Source organism: Rhea pennata, chromosome 12 (assembly GCF_028389875.1).
Source record: "Rhea pennata isolate bPtePen1 chromosome 12, bPtePen1.pri, whole genome shotgun sequence".
Lineage (NCBI taxonomy): Eukaryota > Metazoa > Chordata > Aves > Rheiformes > Rheidae > Rhea > Rhea pennata.
In genome coordinates this window covers 23,427,507-23,450,085 of record NC_084674.1, presented here as the reverse complement: position 1 = coordinate 23,450,085, position 22,579 = coordinate 23,427,507, and the positions used below count along the sequence as shown (strand labels likewise).

At 42.0% G+C, this 22,579-nt stretch overlaps 1 protein-coding gene across 6 annotated transcripts in view; it reads left to right on the top strand.

The window, feature by feature from the left end:
- Positions 1-3,811: 3,811 nt before the first annotated feature.
- The window catches only part of DCAF1 (DDB1 and CUL4 associated factor 1), a 55,904-nt gene continuing 37,136 nt past the window's right edge, over positions 3,812-22,579 (top strand). For 5 of the 6 annotated variants that reach the window (XR_009959723.1, XR_009959724.1, XR_009959722.1 and 2 more), the window contains exons 1-9: positions 3,812-3,944; positions 9,212-9,329; positions 13,852-13,928; positions 14,658-14,731; positions 15,555-15,668; positions 17,065-17,202; positions 18,087-18,590; positions 19,801-19,902; positions 22,275-22,433. Coding sequence is in view for 3 of the 6 variants with exons in the window: in XM_062585969.1 (XP_062441953.1) it covers positions 9,220-9,329; positions 13,852-13,928; positions 14,658-14,731; positions 15,555-15,668; positions 17,065-17,202; positions 18,087-18,590; positions 19,801-19,902; positions 22,275-22,433 (1,278 nt within the window). In the remaining 3 variants the exon portion in view is untranslated. Of the gene's footprint in view, positions 3,945-9,211; positions 9,330-13,701; positions 13,723-13,851; positions 13,929-14,657; positions 14,732-15,554; positions 15,669-17,064; positions 17,203-18,086; positions 18,591-19,800; positions 19,903-22,274; positions 22,434-22,579 lie in introns of those variants that run through there. The other variant, XM_062585971.1, reaches the window with a different exon arrangement.

The following is a 22,579-nucleotide window of genomic DNA, read 5'->3' as shown; positions in this document are numbered from 1 at the left end:
TCTACTGCTTAAGCTTCTCTGTAACAGAAACTCAATTGCAAGTAGAAACATGGTAATGAGCAAACTGACTCCCGCAAGCAGATACATGGGTAATGCAGGGTGAAGTGTAGGAAGTAAATAAATTTTGTCAGTGTAGGTCTGGGTTGGAGGCCAAGGTATGCAGTTAACTCTCCTAAAAGCCTAAGGGGATTCTTTATCTACTCATTGAGCAGCCACTGGTGAGGGGCTTCTCTGAATGTTAGGAGCTTTTTGATCACAAGTTTTCTCCTTTTTCTCTTTCCCTGCTCTTAAAGCAGAAAGACCCATTTGCGAAGGCCTGTTCAGGCAGCAAGGTGAACCTGCTGCCTAGCGGCTGGGTTTAGGGTTCTCCACACTTTTTAGCAACCATGGCAGAGTGAGTGAGATATTTCAGCCGCATACTTCTCTTCACTGTACTAGAGGTGCCCCCTGGAAACACAGCTTGCATCTTCCCGGCTTCTCTTACCAGGGTTGGTCTGTCCCTGATTCCACAATTAATTCTCCTTAAGTCTAGAAGCTTATTAGAGCTTGGTGAAGTGGTTTTATCTTCTGCCTGAAAATTGCTAGTCTTATCACAGTATTTTGAGCTAATCTGGGATATGACAGCAACAGGGAGAAAAGACACAGTGCTTGTTTTATTGAAGGGAGTTCACATCTTGATTCAGCTTTAAGTTGTGGCTACTATCCGCTGACCATCCTAGGGGAGTATGTTGTCTTTCTGGCTGGAGAGCCCATGCAGGCAAACATGCAGCAATAACTTTTGCCTCCTTGCACATTATCGGTTCTGCCTATGCCATCTCTCAGCCATAAAAGCCCACAGGACAGGAGGAGCTTACTGCCGGCCTCTTTGCTTTCATGATCTCCAGTCCACAGCTATATTCTCTTTCCTGTTGCACTTGGTTGTATAAAGCAAAGTGCTGACATGAGGGTGGGGGTTCGATTACTACATCCAGTGCATGGGTGGATTTGCACTGTTCCTTGGCCCAAGAGTGACCAGTATGCTCACTGCTGCAGTCCTTCCCATGTACGTTACCCTGCAGCTAAGCAAGACTTCACAGTCAATTATTGTAACTATGGTAGCAGAATTTGCACCGGTCCAAACACTGCCTGGGCAAGAGATTATACAGCTGCAGAGAAAGGAAGGGGGGTAGCATGAACATGAGAGCAGGAAACCTCTCAGGGAGCAGGAAGTGATTTCAGTGCGTGAAGCCTATCCCCACATGGAGGACCCTGTTTCTGAATTTTTACTAAACTCTTGGGTAAGAGAAGAGTTTCTGCCAATAGACAGGCAATCACCAGAAGACACTGCAGTGAGAGCTGGGAGTTTGTTATGTTTATGGAGAAGCTAAATGAAAGGAACACTCATGGTAGCTCAGCCCTAGGTTTGGTCAGAAGTGAGCTGGTAGATGTCTTGCATCCTATGGGAAGAACAGAGGTGCTGCAGTGAGTCCTAGTCAAAGGTCTTCTGAGAGCTGGAAATGCAGAAGCTGGAAGCCTGAGCGCAGCAGCCTTACCTGCAAAACTGTAGCTTCTGTAGGGGGCAGCAGCAGAGCTGCCAAGAGAGCGGCTGCTTGCTGACCCATCCATCCAACATACACGGTTCTTGCAATGAAGCAGCTGGTCACAAGATACCATCTCCTTATCTGCTCAGATAAGACGGTGTCTGATCCCAGGTAAGATGGTGTCTGATCCCAACTTTCTCTGAGAGGTGACTCTATCTCTAGTGCAACATACGTGTTGCAGGAGCTGAAAATCTTACCTGTAACCTTTTGAGCTTAGGTGACAAGGAGATGGGAGTGCTGACTTCTGCAGTCTCCTCTAAGAAAGCTCTGTGGCTGGTTCAGAGGCTGCCAGGTGCCTTGCAGAGAGGGGAGAGAGACAGCTGCGGGTAAGGCTGCTCTTCCCTGGGTAATAATGCTGCAGGCATATCTGATACCTTTGATCCTTCAACCAGCAATGGGGGTGTGTGGGAGATGTGTAGCTTTCTAGGTCTTCCTTCTCCTCGGAGATGGTAATCTTACTGAGAGTGCATAGATCTTGTCCACGGGTAACTTAATACGCCAGGGGCAAGGGAAATTGCAAAGCAGCTACTTATTACCATTGTAAAAGTATGTAGCACTCTCCAAAGGGCAAGGCTACTTCCACAAGGAAAAAGGTCCCAGAAGAAAAGAAGGCTTTGCTTGCAGAAAGCAAACAGGGAAGGGCTATGCAACACTGAGGGATTTCTCTGTACACACATTCTTTCACATTGAATGCACGTGTGTAGCTTCTCCTGATGGATGATTAGGGGAAAAGACTGGGAAGATGAACTCTCCAAAGCTTGGAGAAAAGACTGGGATGTTAGAACATAAGCTTGCCCTAGGGGCCCAAGCAGGCTCTAAGAGGTCCTTTAGTCTCTTCCTGTTCTCTTTTAGACATGCCCCAGAACAGAAACTGAAGGGGTATTTCAGCATCTCTTGGGGATTCAGCTGCCATTAGCAAAAATCGTTGCCATTTAACTGGGAAGAAATAGGATGATGCTCCTATCTTGCACACAAGAAAAGGGAAGAGGTAAAACAACTCAATCATGGTTGTTTGCAGGAGTGGTGATGTCTTTATCTCCCACTTCAGGACCTAGCCCAGAGCAGTAGTGGACAGGTTCTTCACTAACTGTGGCTGAGGAACAGTCTGAGTGACCGCCCTGTGCCTGAGCTCTGCAAGGTGACTGGCAGAGGGGCTGTGCTGGCCCAGGAGCTAGTGGATAATGGAAATCCCAGGTGTGGGAGGCCGTGCTGGTATTATCACTGGTCTCCCTAGTGCTTCTAGGGCTGCACTGGTAAAGCCAGAGCCTGCAGTGGAGCAGCAGGACACATGGCAGCTGTCTTCTCCAGCTTGTGAAGTGCTGTGGGACCTCCTTCGAGCACTGAGGCCTGTAGAACAGCCGCAGTGGCTCTTTACGCATGCTCATCCAGTCACAAAGATGATGTGCCTGTGCTGCGCTGTGCTTCTTCCCTTTGATGTATGTGACTGTGTTAAACTCACCCAAGGGGTGAATGTGTGATCAGAAGAGGAATATTGCAGGCTGGTTTCCCCCCAGTCCTAAATTCACTAGCTCTAGGGGAAAACGCAAAGGCAGGCATGCCTGTTGTGTAAGCCCTGCCTATACTGCTCCTCTCTAAGCTGCCCTATGAGAAAAACAAGCCATTGCTGACCTGAAGGTAACCTTAAAGCGGGTGACCAAGTCACAACCGAACAGCATTCATCCTTCCTTGACATGGAAAAGGAAGAAAAAGTCGTAACTGATCTGGAATCAGGGTTGTGCCCATTCGTGCCATGTTCCCGGGGGAAGACCCGCTGGACCTGCTGCTTCCACTGCCCTCTTCCCAGCCAGAAGTCCCCCAAAGCCGCCCCAAAACACAGCAGGGCCCGGGCGGCGCTGTAGACACTCTCCATGTGCTCCCTGAGGGCAAATTTGGGCCTGGGAAGGCCAGATGGCAGCGAGCCACCCTACTATCTGCGCGGAGAGGCCTGGCTATCCCGGGCGAGGCCTCGCCGCCCTGGCGCCGCCAGATAGGCCGGTATCGGGGCGGCAGCCTGGAAAGGCGGAACAGACCGGCCCCTCACAGCGCGCCCCGCCGGGAACTACAACTCCCAGGCTCCTCCGGGGCGCCGCCGCCGAGATGCGCACGCGCGATGGCGGCCGCCGGCTTCACCCTGCGCGAACTCCGTTTCCCGGGAGGCCGAGCGCGAGGCCGCGCCGCTTCCCTTCCCCCCCTCCCCCTCCCCTCGCGCCACCGCCTCGCGCGCCGTGACGCGGCGCTCAGCGTGGTGACGCGCAAAGTGTGTGCCCGCCATAGCAATCGCGGCCGCCGCGGTGTGTGCGGGGCCGAGCGCGGGGCCGGGGGCAGCGGTGGCGGTGGCGACGACCCAGCGGGGGCATCGGGCAGGTATGTGGCGGCGGGTGGGGCGGGCCGCGCCGCGTTACCCCCTCTCCTCCCCGGGCGGAGCCGGGCCCCGGCCTCGCAGGCCGCGGCGCCCTGCCGCCCGCTCCGCGCCGCGCGGGCGGGGGAGGGGAGGGGGGGTCGCCTCGGCCCTGAGGGAGCCGGTGGCGGCGGCCGGGGCCTGCGCGCGCGCCCGCCCCGCCCGCCCCCGCGCTAGGGGGCGCCCCGCGAGGCGGCGGCGGGCTCGGGGGCCGCGCGGGGCCCCGCGGCCTGTCAGCGCCCCGGCGGCGGGGACTCCGCGGCGAGGAGCCGGGGACCGGGCCGCTCCCGCCCCGCCCCCCCCCCCCCAACGGCTCCCCCCTCCCTCCCCCCGCGGCCGGGCCGGGCGGAGGCGCCGCTCGGGGCTCGCCGCCGGCTGCCTGCCCCGGCGGCTCGGGGGCTGCCCCGGCGGCTGCCGCTTCAACCTCCGGTTCCAGCCGGCGGCTCTCCGAGTGAGCAGCCTTCCCTTGAAAGGTGTCTGCGCGCCGGTGCGGTGCAGGGCCCCGCTCGCCGTCGCGAGCAGCGTGTTGTTTTTTTTCGAGGTAGATAAAGTCTTTGCATTCTCCTAGGTAAGGACTTAGTGTTTTCCTTCACAGTTATGTAAGGAGATAATCGACGCTGAAGCGGAGCGTCGCCCTTATACCTGCCTTGGCAGGTGGCAGAAGTTTGTTCCTGTTTTTTGTGCTTGCCCTGGCTAACCGACATGTAGTTGCAGGTTTATTTGGTAAAAGCGGAAATCCAGGAAACTGAATAACTGCATGTTTCCAGCTGGCCTCAAAAATATTCGAGCTGTAAAAACATGGGGGTTTTTTTGGTTTTTTTGTTTTTTTTTTTTTTTTTTTGACAGATATTTAAAGCAATATTAAGAACTTGTTCTGTAGTAACTCAGCCAATTTAGATTTGTGTTAGTAGTTGAAGCGCGAAGTTGAATAAGTAAAGACTTCGGAGCTGCACTCAAGTGTGATGCCAAAATGTGATTTTATTCTCGGGAGATTGGAAAGGCTTTGATAGGATTGTGGCATACTTTGTTCTACAAGTGAACTGTCAGTGTTGACAGTTATGTTGCCATCGTTACCCTTCAGCTTTAACTTTGGCACAGTTGTTTCTGGCTGTCAACAGATTTAGCCAAATAGCTGCCTTATATCCCCTCTATTTAAAGATTACCCCTTTGATGAGAGGCATTTTTTAAAAAGTAAAGATTTTTTTTTGTGTTAAAACATAAATATGGAAAGAACATACAAATGTGCTGATCTGCTTGCCATGTGTTTAATTAGATACTGCTTCCTGAGTTCATAATTTTTTGTTACAGAATTATATTATTTCTGTAGACTTCTCATCTATGTTGTCTTCTCAGCCATGCTAAAAATCATGTTTAAGAACAATATGAAACTTGATTATTTAAGCTAGACCAGAATATAGTTATTAAAATTTGACCTAGCCCTATAAATGTGGATGCACAAATTCTTTTGTAATTTCTGCCCGCATCTGATTTTAAAAACACAGTCTTTCAACAAAGTTGATTAAAATTGATCTTTATTTTTTTTTTAACTAAGCTATGTTTTTTTTTTTAATGTGTCTCTTTCATTTTCTTTTTACATTCTTAAGGTATGGTTTTTGCACTTGTTCCCCAAGTAACCAAGCTGTCAGTAGATTTTCAGATTTTAAATTTATTTTCACTTAAGAGGTTTCATGCTTTAAAATGCTTGTCTGTGTTGAAGTCAGTGTGTTCAGAACCTCATAATCCTTTTTATGAACATAACACAAAATCTGTAAGTGAATGACCTGTGCTGTTCTTGCACTCAGTATGACACTCGAATATGTAGAGGAACAAAAAGTTCAAGCTGAATTGCTTGAACTAGACTATCTCTTATCAAGGTTTGCAGTTAGAGGTCAGTGAGACTTGTGTTTCTAAGCTTTTTAGAACCTATGTACTAAGGTGTATGACTCCTAGCAAAGTGAGATCTCTAAAATGTGTGAGTACCTCTGAGTATGTGGATCTGAACACTTCTCTGGGTTTCTTTTTTTTTTTTTTTTTTTTTTTTTTTTTTTTTTGTCAGAATTTTACATTTTATGTTCAGAAAAATAAGAAGTTCACAGTGATGTTGCTAAGGTATTGGAATCTTAAAGAATGTTTAATGTTAAAAGCTGTAATATGTGCACCACTAGATGCTGAAACACATGGATTTTCCGTGGATATATTCACAGTTGGTTAATAATTAAGGTTATAAGTGTTTGTCTTTCAAATCTGAAGCCTTTGTAGTAAGTGTAGGTTTTGCTTATATCAATTTTATTGAACTTAAACGTGATGTTCTGACAGTAGTAGTGTTTGGTTAAGCAATGGGTTTTTTTTTTCCATCTATTAGGTATTGTAAGTGACACATATAGTAGGACTGTATCTTTTCAAAAATTGTTTTACAAAAAACACATAGATTTAAATACGAGATGAGATAGCTGCACCCGGTTGTAGTTCTTCCTGGAAAACAGCTTAAGATTAAATTTCTTTGCCGGCTTGTTGAAGGCAAATAGCGAGATTCAGAGTTGTTCTCATAGGCCCATTTTCCAACAGCTTTGATACGTTTCTGATGGTTAAAGTTTAGTTCATAGAGTTTGAGATCTTGCCCTTTTTCTCAAGCTCTTTACTTTGATTTTAGATCTTTTTGAAAGTGAGCATAGTTGCAATTGTTTTTGATTCTTGTATTTAAAAATGTCATCTACCTGTCTCATGTTCCATTCATATATATACTTTACAATTAGTATGTGTTAATGTAAGAACTGTGCGAGTAGACAATTCTGAGGTGGATTTTATTGCTGCTTTTCTCTTCAGTGCCATCTAGAGTGGTCAAGTTTCTTTGAAAAGCTGGATAGGAGGACAGAGGCCTTCGGATATAGGTGATAAGCCTTGCAAAGATACTTACTTCCATTTCTGTGCAATTTCGGAAGGAGTGGCACTTTTATTTTTAACTTTATTTTAGGAGAATGTATCAGCACCTGATACCTCGATCTGTAATGTGCTTTAAGTGAGCTCCAGGTTTTAGGGAGAGCTGAGATTTTGCTTTCTCCACTTGGTTTTAAGATAGCACTATGTCTGACAGGGCAATATGAGCAATGTCTGTGTGATCTTCCTGACTGGAATTTTGCTGACCTGTTGCAGTTATTGCTGGAGCAACTGTTCTTATTTTCTAGCTGGAATAATTAAGAGTTGTTAAAGGAAATAAACTGTTCTTCAAATTACAGAACAGCCTGTACAGACCTTCTACAAGCTTTGGGGGTCACAAAGCACATTTTTCATCTCTTGGGTATACAGTAGAGGTGGAGATGGCTGAAGTGTCTCAATGCACTTACCGTTGCAGCACTTGCATTCTGAGGCCCAAAGTAGATTTGTCTGAATGTTGTTTATCTGTAACATTTAAAAGCTCAGAAATGCTGCTGACAAGCGTTATTGAGTTAATGAAAAAAGGAAAGAGCCTTTATGAGCTTGGAATAGTTTTCTTTTCCAAAGGGGCTTGTGTGAGCAATCTTGATATTTTTTGTTGCTTGCATTCAGACAGTGTTTTTTTCCAAAGTGATTTATACTTTTGCATCAAATTTACCAGTCTAGTTTTGTGATGAATGGGTAGTGAATGCTCTAAATAAATGACAAGTAATTACCATTATTCACTTTAAAAAAGTTCTTTTTCTTTATACTTATGTAGAATTTTTTGTTAGCATATGCTCATTTTATGTAGAACTTATTAAAATGGTGTTCTTCAGACTGGATGTCTTGTAGCTGCAGGTTTATTTTTTTTTTCTGTAGTCTTTGGGTTGATACTTTTTTTTCTGCAGTTTCATCTTCAGGTGGGTTATCTTCATTTATTGTCTTGCATTTAGCTAACCAGTCAGAATACATTAAATTCAAAAGCACCTATGAGACAGGAGGTAGAGCTGTGATGATGTTCATTTACTCCCTGATTGAGAAGAGGTTTTAAGTGAGCTAGGGGTATCCAACACTCAAATAGTGTTTTTTTGTTTTTCCACTTTTAGAATGAACCTGGGCTATAAATGCTTGTGTAGTGTATGTTGAACTGTGAGTCCCTTTATAGTCTCTCCTTTGACTGTAGATACATGTTTCAGCAGTTGAAGTAAATGTCACTGCCTTAAACATGACATCACTGTATTTACCACTGTATTGCAAAGTTCTTTCTCTGATTTACGTATGACCAACAAATATTAAATTTCACGGCAAGATGGATATTGGCCATGTTATGGTTAATGATATACTGGACATTTTTGTGCATTTTTGGATGTGAAGAGATTTTTTTTTTTGCTTTGATTTCTCCACTTCCCACCTCCCTGCCTCTCAATACGAGGCCTACTTTGACGTTAGGATTGGATGTTGCTTCCTCCAGATTTTCTCGGTGTCTTTCAATAAAGTAATGTCTCTTCACATCAAACCCAGCCTTTCAGGCTGATGACTAAGGGCCTGGCGGTATTTTGAGATGGATTATGTTGTAGTTTGATCTGTTAATATTTCTAGTAGATTTTTATCAGTCTGGAAAAAAAATCTAGGTGATTTAGAGGCTTAAATACAACCTAAGTGAGAATTCCATTCATTAAATGGTACCTTAACAAGACACCCATTACTGTAGGGGGAGCCTGTATTTGAAGATGGGGAAATAAATCTTCTGTTAAATGCTGGCTTGAAACTAAAAACTGATAAACCTGATGTAATGCTTCAGTGCTCCCTCCTGTGATTCACCTGACTTTCACTGCTGTCTGGAGGATGTTAAACTGGCATAATGATGGTGATCGTGATCTTGCTGCCCTGACTTTGTTATTTCTCAAGTAAGTCCCTGAGTAGCAGCAAAGAGGACTAACTCAGGTCAGCCTGTGTTCAGATATTCAGAATTCAGGTAGACTTTTAAGTGGCTTTAATTCTGAACACACTTTTAACTAGGGTTACTTCCCATCATGGTTAAGATTGTCATGCAGCAGTTAAGACTGTTATACAAAATATGCACATATTCTTTTCTTTTCTCAGCCAAAGGACCAGAAAGAAATTTTCAGTTTTTAAAGTGAAATTGAGCAGTATTTTGTTGCTTGGTTTTCTCTCTCATTCTTTGTTGCTGGATATTTACCTGCCTCTTCCAAGTGATTTTTAATCTTTGATTTAGATTATGTGAATGAGTCCATCAAACCTGTGTGGGATTTCTTGCTGATCTTCATACTTTTTTGTGTGTTTGTTGCCTCTGCTTCAGGCTAAGCCATGACTTCAGGATCTGGGCATGTGGACTCCAAGGCCGAGCTCACTGCTTTGCTTGAGCAATGGGAGAAAGAACATGGCAGTGGGCAAGACATGGTCCCTATCCTCACCAGGTAAGTTCCAGTACATAAATTCTGAAATTCAAAACTCTGAAGTTGCTTGAGAGCTGCTTTTACTATGTTTTTGCTTGAGATTTTTAAATAGCCGATTAGCTGTTGGTAATTCATATTTTTTGGTCTGAAAGTTGTTCAGTAAGTGTAGTATTTAAATAATTTTAGTAAGAACTTTATATTGCAAAGCTCTTAGGCAGACTGCCTCTGAAACATGAATTTAATACTCTGAAATAACAGGAGTCAGGGAGAGTCTTTAAATAGTTGAGATAAGTTTGATGTCTTCACCTGAAACTTGTGAAATGTTGTTCAGGAAGGAGAATGTTTCGCCAGAGTGGTAGGGTAGAGGTGGGTTTGTTCTTGTAATAACACTGGTCAGATTGTATGAAAGGATGAGAGAGAACTGATAGGATGAATTCAGGGGATCATATAGAGAAGATTTTATTGAAGCTTATCTGGTATGCCTAAAGGGAGGCGTTAAAACTCTTCTTTTTTCTTTTTCTTTTTTTTTTCCTTTTTAAACCAGTCGTTGTTTGACTAGCATTGTCATGTATTGTATGTGTGAGGAAAATATACCCTGGGCCAATAAATTACTTTTTAGGAGATGTGTAAGGTGTTAGTAGCGGCATTATTGATAAGACATCTTCTACTACAAGAAGAACATTCAGAATATCGGTTACATTTGTGGTTTTTCGAGCCAAGCCTCTCAGAAGGATTTAACATGCTTGCTGGTACTTTAAGAACAACCCAGGTTTCTGGGCTGCACTGCTCTGCGTTGTTGGGTGAGGCACCTCAGTGCTCAAATTCTGAGCTGGCCCTTGATGGGAACAGCACAAGACTAATGGAGCTTCTTTGCACAGATCTGTGCTGTATCTCACCTAGCTGGTAAAACTTTTTTTGCTGTTTCTGTTACTTAAAAAAGAGGGAGCACAGAAGAGGGAGATGAGCAGCAAAATGCCAGTCTTAAGCCCATAAAAATGAGTGGGTTTCCTGAAAAAATGAGACATATTTTAGTGTATCTTTGTGTATTTGTTGCCTCATTTGTGCCTTGAAAGAATCATATGTGTGGCTTCCAGACTTTTTATTGCGGACATGAGTGCCAAAAAGTTACTGCATTCTAAGAAATTTAAAGAAATTTGAATTTTAAGTTAAAGATGTATTTTCTTGTGTGTCTAGTATTCTGGCACTTGCTGCTCCTCAGCTCTTTGAATTCCATACTTTATTTGTGCCCAGGCAAGTTTGATAGCCCCCCCCCTCACCGCCTTGATTCTCTAAGATTTCTGTGCAGCAGGCAGATTGATCAGATGAGGAAAGCTTGGATATTTTGGCTTTAGTGGAGATTTATTTAAGGTAGATAGCAGGGGGATTTGCCGACTCTGGCAGATACTAGATTTACTTTGTTTCAGGTATCAGTGAAAGCCATATTTTTGCTTGGAGTACAGGATTTCAAAAATAGCCTTGGTTTAAAAGAATCTTTGGAAGAGATGCTATGAGTGCTTACAATCTCCAGCTTTTGTTAGCTGATGTACTGAGGCAGGGTAGTGCTCTTGCACATTGTTTTAGGCTTAAGACAGAGGAAGCTGTGGTCACACTTGTTGGTGAGTGACACTTTTCTACTTCCTTCTGCCCTCTGAGCTAAGTGAGAGAACTTCCTTGTTTGGAGGAGAGTCCATTAAACATGATGCTGAGGCAGTGTATGTGAGAGTATGGTTGTGAGTTTTTCACCAATAATAGGACAGTAACAACCATGTAGTGGTAGCTTACAGGCCACAGGTGAATTGTCAGTTCCAGATAAGTTTGTTTTCTGGATTAATTAACTAATAAATTAGTTTTCTGGACTGTCAGAAGGTATGAATGTAAGCAAACAGGGTCAGCAAATGACAAATATGTAATATATGGTTCTCAATTATAGGTTGAAATGATCCTTCAAAAGCATTAGTTCATAGTGTGGGTGCAATTTGTGTTGAATCAGGTTCAACACAACGACTTCTGTGAACTGTTTTTTGTTAAAGCCCTTTCAGCAAAGCACTTTGCATGTAACTGTGTTATGAAAATGGAATGAACGTTGTTAGTTATTCGATTCTTCTCTCCCTTCAGTGAAGAACTGACAAACTGTCTAGATAGATTCATCCAAGACAAACAAAAAGGGCTGAAAAGACTTAGCACTTGAACTGTTGAGGGGAAAGGGATATATATATTATTATTATTTTTTTTTTTTTTTGAATTGAGAATTGAGATTGTGGGCTAGGTGAGAATCTTTCGGAAGCCACCTTGGCATGTTTTAATGAAGAGAGGGGTAATACAAGCAAGTTTGATTTCTCCCCCTCTCACGCTCCCTTTTAAAGTCAGTTTTAAAGAGGCATTTTTTTTTTTTTTGGTGGTCAAGAGTTTGTGCCTACTTCTCTCAAAAAACTGTAATCGGCGATTTATATGCCTGTCTCATCTAGGCTGAAATAATGTTGTTGTCCCTGGGACCAGTTAGCAGCTTCAACTGGCATGCTGTTTGGCTGCCTACCTAAACAGGATGGACTGATAAGTATGTTACACTTGCTTTCCATGCTGCTTGTCAGTCCTTTCTGGCAATCTTTCAAAATGCTGATTATCACCTAAAAAGACCGGATAAGTCTGAGGTTCAACTCCTCAACTCCCCATTTGTCCCAGCTGTCTGTCAGCAGGCACGCCTCAAGCTATTAGATCCTACAGAGGGAGGGGGGGGAAAAAAAGGAGCTGGCAGTGGAGTACTTAAGTAACTGCTTTTGCCAGAAATCTGTGAGAGCTCAAGCTGTGCCACCTGTTAGCAAGAGACACAATTTGCATCTCTTCAGATTCAGGCTTACTGAAAGTAAATATTAGAACCCCACAGGATAAACAGTTTACTGAAAGTTAATTGTCAGATTGGAGAACAGCGCAGAAGTACCCTTCTTGTTCCCAATAAGGTAATTTGCTGTTGCTGCAATCTGGGCAGGCTTTATAACATCATCCTTTGGCACACTGGCAAATCAGTGTAGTTCGCAAAGGCAAGACTAAGTACATTTTTGTCTCTAATCATTCCTGGCAGCACAGGGTATTTTCTGGAAAGTAACAGGAGTGAAGCAGAAGTCAGTGGCATTCTGGAAGGAAAATCTGTAAATGAAAGACAAATATTTTTCCAGGAATTCCTGCAGCTTTCCCACAGTTTTCCCTTCCTGATAATAAACTCTAGTCAATTCACTAGCCCTGAGGTATGAAGCCCTTGTATTAAACTGCTGTGTTGACAGTAGGTTCTGCACCCCACTCTAGACTTCAGTAGAGGGGAGGCAATGATGTTTTATACCAAGGGAATAAGATGAATTTGGTAATGCTTTTTAAATCCTAGTCTTTATTTCACCTCAAACGTTGCATACTTCTGTTTAAAAGCTTGTTGAAGAAAGACTTATGGCATGTCTATGGGAGTATTTATTGTGTGACCACGAGATGTTCTTCCTGTTCTTCATTTCTTTTAAATAGAAATAATTAATTCCTGTGTTGCTTATTCTAAGTGAATAAGAGCATAGGATTTCTTGTATCTGCTGAGACTACTTCTCAATGTAGGGAAAGGCAGAACTTTAGAACAGCCTCTGATAGTTTTGCAGATAGAGAGGAGCATTTAATACATTTGAAGCTCTGTGAATTGGTAGCCAACTGAGTTTCTCCTTGGCCTAGCTGTTAAAATAGCTGACACGCGTGGTAAAAAAATGAGCTTGGATGGAGCTGAAGGGATTCATCAAGAACAGAATAACTTTAATTTGAGCAGGTGCCCCTGCACAGACTGAATAGGAAGGACTAAGTCACCCATTCAGGACTTACCCTACTGCAAGAGAGAGACTGAGTGATGGTCTCTTTTTAGGATAACACAAGCCCCTTATGCCTTCTTGTCTTCTATAAAATGAACCTCACTAATAAAAGCTGAGGCAATCATATTGCTTTATTGTTAGTGCCTTCTCCAACTGTTAGGCAGATTTTTTTTATTTTATTTTATTTTATTTTAAGTGCAATATTGGGAGTTTCTTACAGGATGTGTTGTAGAATGTAACAAGGATTCTAATGTGAGTAAGTGAAAGGTATTGGCCCACCTGCATTATCTCTCAGTAGAGCTTTCTAAAGTAGTGAGAGATTTCTGGCAGGATAAGTTTTATTTTCATTCTCTTTAGAACCAAGTGAAGTGAGATGGAATTACCTATTTCCTGGGAGGAAAACTCACTCTATTCACTGCTTCTCCTTTTGGAGTTTTGGCAGACAGCTCCCTCCAGAGCAGTATGCTTGTGCATCACTGGGACATTGATATGGGTTGAGTGTGTTTGGGCTAGATCGGAATGAAGTACAAAATGCAAGTCTCTTTTTCCTTATTCTTCTTTAGCAGACAGTCTGAAATCTTCTGGTAGCACTAAATACAGTTGAAATGAGAGCTGATGAGCTGTTTTATAATATATTGACAAACTGTGAGGAGCTGTCTACTGGGACAAGACTGAGTGTGGATTCTGCTCATATTCTATTATTCTTTCTGTAGAATGTCTGAGCTGATTGAGAAGGAGACTGAAGAGTACCGCAAAGGAGATCCAGACCCATTTGATGACCGACATCCAGGTAAGATTTACTGAATGTGTTTGGCAACCCGAATTCTATCTCAACTAGTACCTAGTTAACTCGTATTTAAAAGCAAGCAAAATCTAGCCTGGACGTGTTCTGCTGCTTATCAAGCTCTGATACTGCTTTCAGGCTGGGGTATTGTATTCTGTAGTGTTGATATCTGACACTTTTGAAGTTTGTTTTCAACATTTTGAGGCCCTGGAGAGACTTTCAGAAGAGTATTTCAGAGGTTGATCTATGAAATAAAGGTATGATTGTGTTAACAACTTGCAGTTAGTGTGAAATACTGTCTCTGAGGTGGACACAGAGCGCAGTGTATTTCAAATTATTTTGAATTGCCTTGAATTTGCCTTTGGATAAGTGTAGTGCTTAGGGATGTTTTTTGTTCTGTATTTCTTTTTTCTTTTGAGATGATTTTATGTCCAAATTACTGGAAGCAGTTTGACTGACATCCGCAATTTCACTGTTTACAGAAATGACAGTTCAACACTCTTGGGCCAATAAGATCTGTTATGCTTTGACTAGTAAGACGTTATTTTGCAGAGGTAATGCCTACTAGAAGAAATATTAACTAGGCTACTCATTTTTACTCTTTCTCCTGTAATTTTCCTTATGAGAACAGTCTTGCTAACTAGAATATTGCACAATCGATTGTGCGAGTAGCAGTTCAGTATCAGTCTTGAAGTCCTGAGGTAGCTAGGTAATCTTTTTCTGTTTCTCCTACAGGTCGAGCGGACCCGGAGTGCATGCTTGGTCACTTGCTAAGGATACTTTTCAAGAATGATGATTTCATGAATGCGGTAGGTTTGTCCTGAGAACTGCACCTGGCAGTCCCTGCCACCTTCTGATGATTTCTGAATACTTTGTGCTTGTTCAATTTTGCTGGTGTTGGAACTATTTGTTTTGTAACCGTGTTTCTTAAATTGGGCTTAAACTGTGACTTGCTTGCCACTGTTAAAGTGACTCAAGGAAGCAGGGGGTTTATAAGCTGTTTGGGAGTGCTGGAATATTTATAGTAATAATTGAATTAGTTCTTCTCAAAGTTTATCACTCTGTAAAGAAATTAATGCTCCTGTAATACAAATTTAAAAGCATAATTAACTTTCATAATGAGAATTAATACTACCAGTTCTCATGACTGGAGTCTCTCCCTTTAAATACTTGGAAATGCTGGACTGCCTGTAAGAGCAGAGGAGTATAGTAGTTCTTGGAGACTTAGGGAGAGAATTAGGAGGCAAAAGTCTGACTTTCCTCTTGTCTTGCTACACTTGTAACATCAGTTTATTGCTAGATCGTCTGTTTCCCTCATCTCCTTACAAATATCTGTATCAGTATACTTTGCTGTAGGAATTCTGCCAGATTGCTTACATGTAGCTTTTAAGTGATAAGCAAAAGTAGATGCCACTAAAGAAGTGCATATTTTTTCAGCTGTTCCATTTTCCTGTTATTTCAACTTTTAAGGCATTGGAGAGAGCAGGTTAACACACTTGTTGTTTGTGGATCCAGGGCTTACATATATCTGTCATTTTATTATTTTGCTGTTGCGGGAGTTGTAAAAATTTCACTGCCTTGGTTTTGGTCAGAGATTAATTTCAAGCCAGTGCTGTTCCTCATCTTCTCTAGCTAGTGAATGCTTATGTGATGACAAGCAGAGAACCTCCACTAAACACTGCTGCCTGCCGACTTCTTCTGGACATTATGCCAGGATTGGAAACTGCTGTTGTCTTTCAGGAAAAGGTATCATTTATAAAAAGACTTGAGTCATAAACTTAGTGTGTTATATACCCCAGAATTCCTCCAACAGGAGAAATCAGTAAAAAGAAAGACTGAAGTTCTATCTCTGGGAGAGAATCTGTCCCATCTTATCTGAGATGATAAATCTCTATGTGAATTGAAATTAAAATTTTAAGACATATTTTACATTTAAGGATTTTTTTTTCTTTTAACTAGAGAATCTCTACTGAGTTCCATACTGTAACTTTGTGTGCTTGAATGTAGGAAATTTTAGGACAGTTAACCAAGTGCACTGTTTTGAGAGTTTGTATTATTCCAATCATAAAGAGGCCCTCTGGCGGCCAATGTATTTAAAAACCTATCTCATTGATTTTTTTTGTGATTTGAGAGCATATAAATAATAACGTGAATTTAAATATATAACAAGCAATGCTTTAAAAACCTATGAGCTGGGAGTTCTCATGGAAATACATGCCTGCTCATCATTCCTTTTAGCTGATCTTTTATCATGTTGTAACTATAGTGGTCCAAATCATGTGCAAGATCCCTGTTAAGCTAATGTGTTTTATGCTACTTCAAGGTCCCATAATGATTTAGAAGGGGAAAAAAAATGGAATCTTCCATTCTTACCCATTGTATTTTAATTGACTATTTTAATTTACACTTATTCAGCCTGGATAAAAGAATGTATGTTAGGCTGTGTTCAAATAGGCTGTGTTCAAATAGTGTCTAATTTGCTACAACTAAAAACGTTAACTATATTTAACATGAAGATTTTCATTTGTAACAGTTGATATACTTCCACTTGCTTCTCTTTTCTCAAACCATTCTGGATTTGTGACTGTGTTGATAATTGTTCTTTGGGTTCATGAGTAATCATTAATGTAAACTGTTCCTCTGGCAACAGCTAGCTTGCTTATTTAAGTGGCTTCTCAATTTGACCCTAGTAAGCTTTGAAGCTTCTAGTGAAATGTAAGAATTTTAGCCAAATTTTATTCTACTCAGTACGAATTCAGCATCGGTCATTTGAAATCTGCTAAATTGCTGGAGATTTACATGAGCGAAACTCGCATTTTCGGTTGTTTGTTTGTTTTCCCGGTGTTCTTTTGTTTGGCTAATCCACTTAAGAAGTGGCAAAACACAAGTTTAGGTAGTAAGTTGAATTTCCACTTTGGAAGACTTCTGCAGGCGTGCAAATCTTGATCGCAGGTATCTGATGCCTGGGAATAGTTTTATGCAACTTGCAGTGTTAATTCATAACTTAATCAGCAGGAAATCCAACCCATTACTCATTACTTGAGACAAGAAGAATTGCTACCAACAGATGATTTCTTTGGGACCAAAGAGGGAAAACTGAAGTATAACTGTTAGCATTACTTTCTTACTTTCCTCATTCTAGGAAGGCATAGTTGAAAATCTTTTTAAGTGGGCACGAGAGGCTGATCAGCCATTGAGGACGTACGCAACAGGGCTGTTGGGAGGAGCTATGGAAAACCAAGATATTGCTGCAAATTACAGGGATGAGAACTCACAATTGGTAATGACCCACTGATGTGCTTTTCTTCTTTAGAGGACAGATACGTATATCCTTTTTTTTGTTGTTTTGGGGAGCTCCCATTTGTGAATATATGGGTTTTACAGTCATTCTTATAATAGCTGTAAGAGTGACACCTCATGCTTTGCATCCTTTCCAAATCACACATTTGTTGATCCTGTGGTATGCTGTACAGGTTACTGTTGCACAGGTTGTGTTTTTAAAAATGCCTGTGGAAACATAAGAAAGAAAATACTGTTCTTTCTTATGAGTCTTATGTTCCTAGCTACCTTAAAGCTTTTGAAAATCTTGCTTTAAAGCCATAATTATTGCATGTGGTGGCTCAGGGACTTATATGAGTAATTGAGATGACTTAGAAGCAGGTAGGATAGGCAAATTTAGCTCTCAGGATGCTGTACAGCATATCAAAACATGGGTGAATTCTTCTAATTTTTGTACAGGTGAGGCTTCTAAGAATAGAAATGAGACCTTTAAGTTTTGTAGGACTTGTAGCTACTGCTTCAAAAGGGAACGCTGCCTTTACCCAAGGTCAGACTGGGATGATGAGGTTATGGTGTGAATTGATAGGTAGTCCTGTTAGTATCATTATAGCTTATCTGCTCTTGATGACTTTCTGGCCACTTCCTCCTTAGTCTAAAGGAGGCTGCATGCGGATGCTTTGTTTGTAGTGAAAGTAGTTAAGATAAAAAGGGTTGGAGTCATCGTCTTGCTATTAAACCGTTATTTCTCTGGGCCAAATAGCATAAAATATCAAGCATGCTGTGGTGTGTAAGGAGTTGGTTGTATGTTAAAAGCAGGAACATGGCCAGTGTGAGTTGCATGTTCAAGGCAGAAAGTGTTCTCATGCTTGCTTATTTGTATAACAGGTAGCTTTGGTGCTTCGGCGACTGCGAGAGTTACAGGTTACCGAAATGACTACGAAACAAGAAAACAAGCGTCCCAGTCCTCGGAAAGTGCCATCAGATCCTCTCCTGCCTCTGGATGAAGAGGCTGTGGATATGGATTATGGGGAGATGGCAGTAGATGGAGAACAAGAAGAAGTTGCTGGGGATATGGAGATCTCCTTTCATCTTGATTCGAGTCACAAGACCAGTAGCAGAGTAAACTCTGCCACAAAACTAGATGATGGGGGACTGAGAAAAAGTAAATCAGGGAAACAGCATGAAAGAGACGGCTTCCGGAAGGCCAAGCAAAAGCTGGGCTTCTCGGCTTCAGAACCAGAGCGGATGTTTGTTGAACTGTCCAACAGCAGCTGGTCAGAAATGTCCCCATGGGTGATTGGCACTAATTATACGCTTTACCCTTTGACTCCTGCCATAGAGCAGAGGCTTATTCTTCAGTACCTGACTCCTCTAGGGGAGTACCAAGAGGTGAGTATCTGAAGGTGAGAGGAAGCACTCTGTGCTTGAATTATCCTGGTGAAACTACAAGTGGTAGTTTCAGGAAGAATTTGGAGAACTATTACATCACTCTGATATTTCCTGATATGATTGAAATCAGTAGGCTTTCCTAAGGTGCTGATGATTTTTCAAACTGTTTGAAGTTGTAAGGATGTTAGGAATCTAGGTGATGTGCAGTCTAGTAGCTTGAGCATGGCACTGGGAGTTCTGTTCCTGGGTTCTGTGTCCTTCTAGGTATTGTTTACATGATACAGGGCAAGTCACTGTATTTGAAATGCAGAAATTTTTTCCTGCTTACTCTAGGGGAGTTAGAGTCCAGCATTAAAATTCTGAAGAAGTATGAAACAGAAATGCTAAGTGAAATAGTTTGTATAACCTCGGGAGTAGTTCTGGTAAGAACTGGCAGTGTCCATGTTATACAGATTCTTTTGAGAGCTGTTGTTAGGAATATGGACAAAGTAGTTGGGCCACATCAGATTTACCAAGGAGTGTGTCCTTTTTCCTGTGATACCATGAACCTTGACTTAGCATAGGTCTGCAGACCACCTGTATCTCTGCTTAATCGTTCTCCTATTTGGATTTATGTGAATCGAGATGGAACAGAGCAACAAACATAGTTTTGCTTTGTGATACCCATTTATGTGCATATGTGTGCATGTGCGCGCACACTTGGTGCCCTGCTTCCAAGAGAGCCAAAGAAACATTATCCACTAATACCCTGCATGCTGACTGGATCACTTCGTAAGCCAGCAATAATAGGATATAGAAATAGGAATTAATACTATAAAGCTGTTACACAAAGAATTATGCAAGGGTTTTGGTTTGTTGCCCTGCTCTCCTGTTTTTTCTGTTCGGTTGTTGGGTAGTTGTCTTTGCACAGATGGAAAGTGGAACCTATCGCCAGGGTGGTATCTGTGTGGACTTGCCATAGCCGCACTTGAAGGAGTGTCTTAAGATTTCCATGTGGCAGCTGTCATGCACCTTGCTGCAGTCAGCAGATGTATTACAAGAGGTCTGTTAACCTTTATTGCTTCCTATGGATGGAGCTGGTTACCACTGACCTCTCATAACAGGTATCTCCTAATAGGGGAAAATTGGGGGCTTGAGAGAGTAAAAACCAAAAGAGACCTTGACTTTCCCATGAAACATTCAGCTAGCCTTTTAATTCAATTTTTCTCAGCTGCTGCCCATCTTTATGCAACTCGGGTCAAGAGAGCTGATGATGTACTACATTGATTTGAAGCGAACCAACGATGTGCTGCTCACTTTTGAAGCCCTTAAGGTAAACTACTTAATGCAAAGAAGTTTGCTGTAACAAACGCTGCAAGTGCATGTCTGCTGCATGTGTCAAAGTTGAATGCTCACCACTTTGAGACCTGTACCTCTTGCAGGCTCCCCTGGGATTGGAATTGACTTTGATTCAGCTTAAATGCATTGGGGTTTGAGGGTTTTTTAAAGTCTGAAATATTAAAAAAAGGGGGGGGGGGGGATAAAAAAGTCTTAATTGTGAGGTAAGCACCACTATTTTCCCCTGCCATCTGCCTGTCTGAAGATGATGATAATTCTTTTCTCTATATAACACTTGTGGTTCTGCTGCCCTTAGATGGCACTCCTAAGTTATGTCACTGCCTGTCTTCTCAAGGGACGTTTGTAAGGGATGAGAAGCATAAGCAACTCACTCCCAGCGTGACATCTCTGTGCTTGGTGTTTGAAATACAATTGCTTATACAAAACTATCTGTAGGTTATCTCCCCTGAGAAATGAAAACCCAAAATAACCCTCCCTATCTGAACCTGTAGTGCAGCAGCAGCACAGGTTATGTTTTCCTGTGAGTTTCTTGCTGTCTCTGATCCTCCAGAGTCATCTTTCTGATTCATTAATGCTTTGATTTGTCATTTGAGGATTTATTTCCAAGGAATGGTTTTCCCACAAAAGGTGCCAGTTACCTGAGTTGGGGTGTGCATGCATGCGTGTGCAGTGGTTCTTATTGTCCCTTTTTACTTATTGTTTACCCTTATTATTACTTGTAGGTAGTACAGTGAAGTACAGTGAACTTCAGTGCAGCTGCCCACTTGAGTTTTAACAGTAGTTTTTAACCTTCATTTTGTAAAACTTTCTTTGCCAGCAGTGTGGCATATACAAAGTGTGAAAGCAAACTTGAATATTTCATAATGATTTAGAAAGTGAGTTAATATAGAAAAAATCGGAAGAAGACATTGTGTCTCACTGGATAATTTCTCAGTTGCTTTCCTTTTCTTACATTCCTTTTGCAGGAAGGGTAAAAACAACCTCTTATAGCTGCCTTTTTTTGCTCTTGTCATTTACCTTTTGCTATGGTACAAGAAACCTTTTTGTGGTACTTCTGATGGGGGACATCCTTCCACCTTCCTCTCCCCCGTCTTAAAAATGCTACTAAACTATAAAGGGAAAACAAAGAATTTACAGATATCTGTAATTATAGGGAACTCTTCTGACCAAAAAAAGAGTGCAGCAGTATTGATTACTAACTCTAGTTCACTGACTAGATATGAATGCCATTTAGAAGACAAATAACATCTTAACAAACAAATCTACATCTTAAAAAAAAAAAAAAAAAACTTTTTCCTTTATCCTTTTGTGACTGCATATGTTTTCGGTACCATTTCTTACCTCATTCCTGCCCTAACATTCATGCAGCCATGTAGTGAACCAGATAAAGGAGCCAGTCTGGAGTAAATCACAGAATCGGTGAGGTTGGAAGGGCCCTCTGGAGATCATCTAGTCCAACCTCCTCACTCAGCAGGGTCACCTACAGCATGTTAGACAGGGTTGCATCCAGGCGGGCCTTGACTGTCTCCAGAGAAGGAGACTCCACAACCTCTCTGGGCAACCTGTTCCAGTGCTCCGTCACTCTCACAGTGAAGAAATTCCCCCTCACGGTCAGGCGGAACTTCCTGTGGTTCAATTTCTGCCCAAAGCTCACTTCTTTGTTTTGTTTTGTTTTGCTTCCCACAGTAGCTTTCAGACAGATCAGTTTGACATTAATTTAGATACTGCTTTAATGCTGGTGTTGGCACAAGGAAAGGAGCAGAAACAGGGAAATGGGGAAGAAAGGCAGGACTACCTTTTCTAGCAGCATAAGTTTAGCCTAGATTAGTCCAACTAGGAAGCAAGAGCTATGTATTTAGTGACTGGAGTTTGTACCAACTCATACCTGAAAATCTGCAATAGGTGAAGGTGATCAGCTGAGTAGAAAGGTTTGTGATGTCTTTCCTTGTTTTTAGCAGGACTACTGATAACCTCAACAACTTGTAATTCCAGTCTCTGGAGTACACTGGCAAGAAATAGATATCTAAGCTTCATTTAAATTACACTCTGGCAGAAAACCTGAACAATCTCTTCAGGCAGTATTCAAGCGAAATAACTTGCTATATTGATGGCACTTTTATAGTAATTATGCCTCCCTAACTGTTACAAGCCATATAAAAGTAATATATTGGCTAAATATTACATTCTACAGTTCAGTTTAATGGGAGGTGGAAAAAAGGGACAAGCAAGGGGTGCTGTTTTTTTTTTTTTTTTTTTTTTTTTTTGCCATCTGCCTTCCTAGAGGGGGAGGGAGAGTGGACAACAGTTGGAAGAATTCTAGTCTAATCCACTTTCATCTTTCCATAGCATTTGGCGTCGTTGCTGCTGCACAACAAGTTTGCGACGGAGTTTGTTGCTCATGGAGGAGTGCAAAAATTGCTAGAGATCCCACGTCCTTCTATGGCAGCCACGGGGGTCTCCATGTGTTTATATTATTTGTCTTACAATCAAGATGCCATGGAGAGGGTAAGAGACGTTCTTTTAATAGAACTGTAGTGATTCCCGTGGTTTTGAGGGACTTCTCTTCCTATCAGAGTTTAAACAGTGAACAGCTAAAAAGCAGATTTGTTTGAGCAAATGGTATGTGCGGAGTCAGTGGGATGTACATAAAT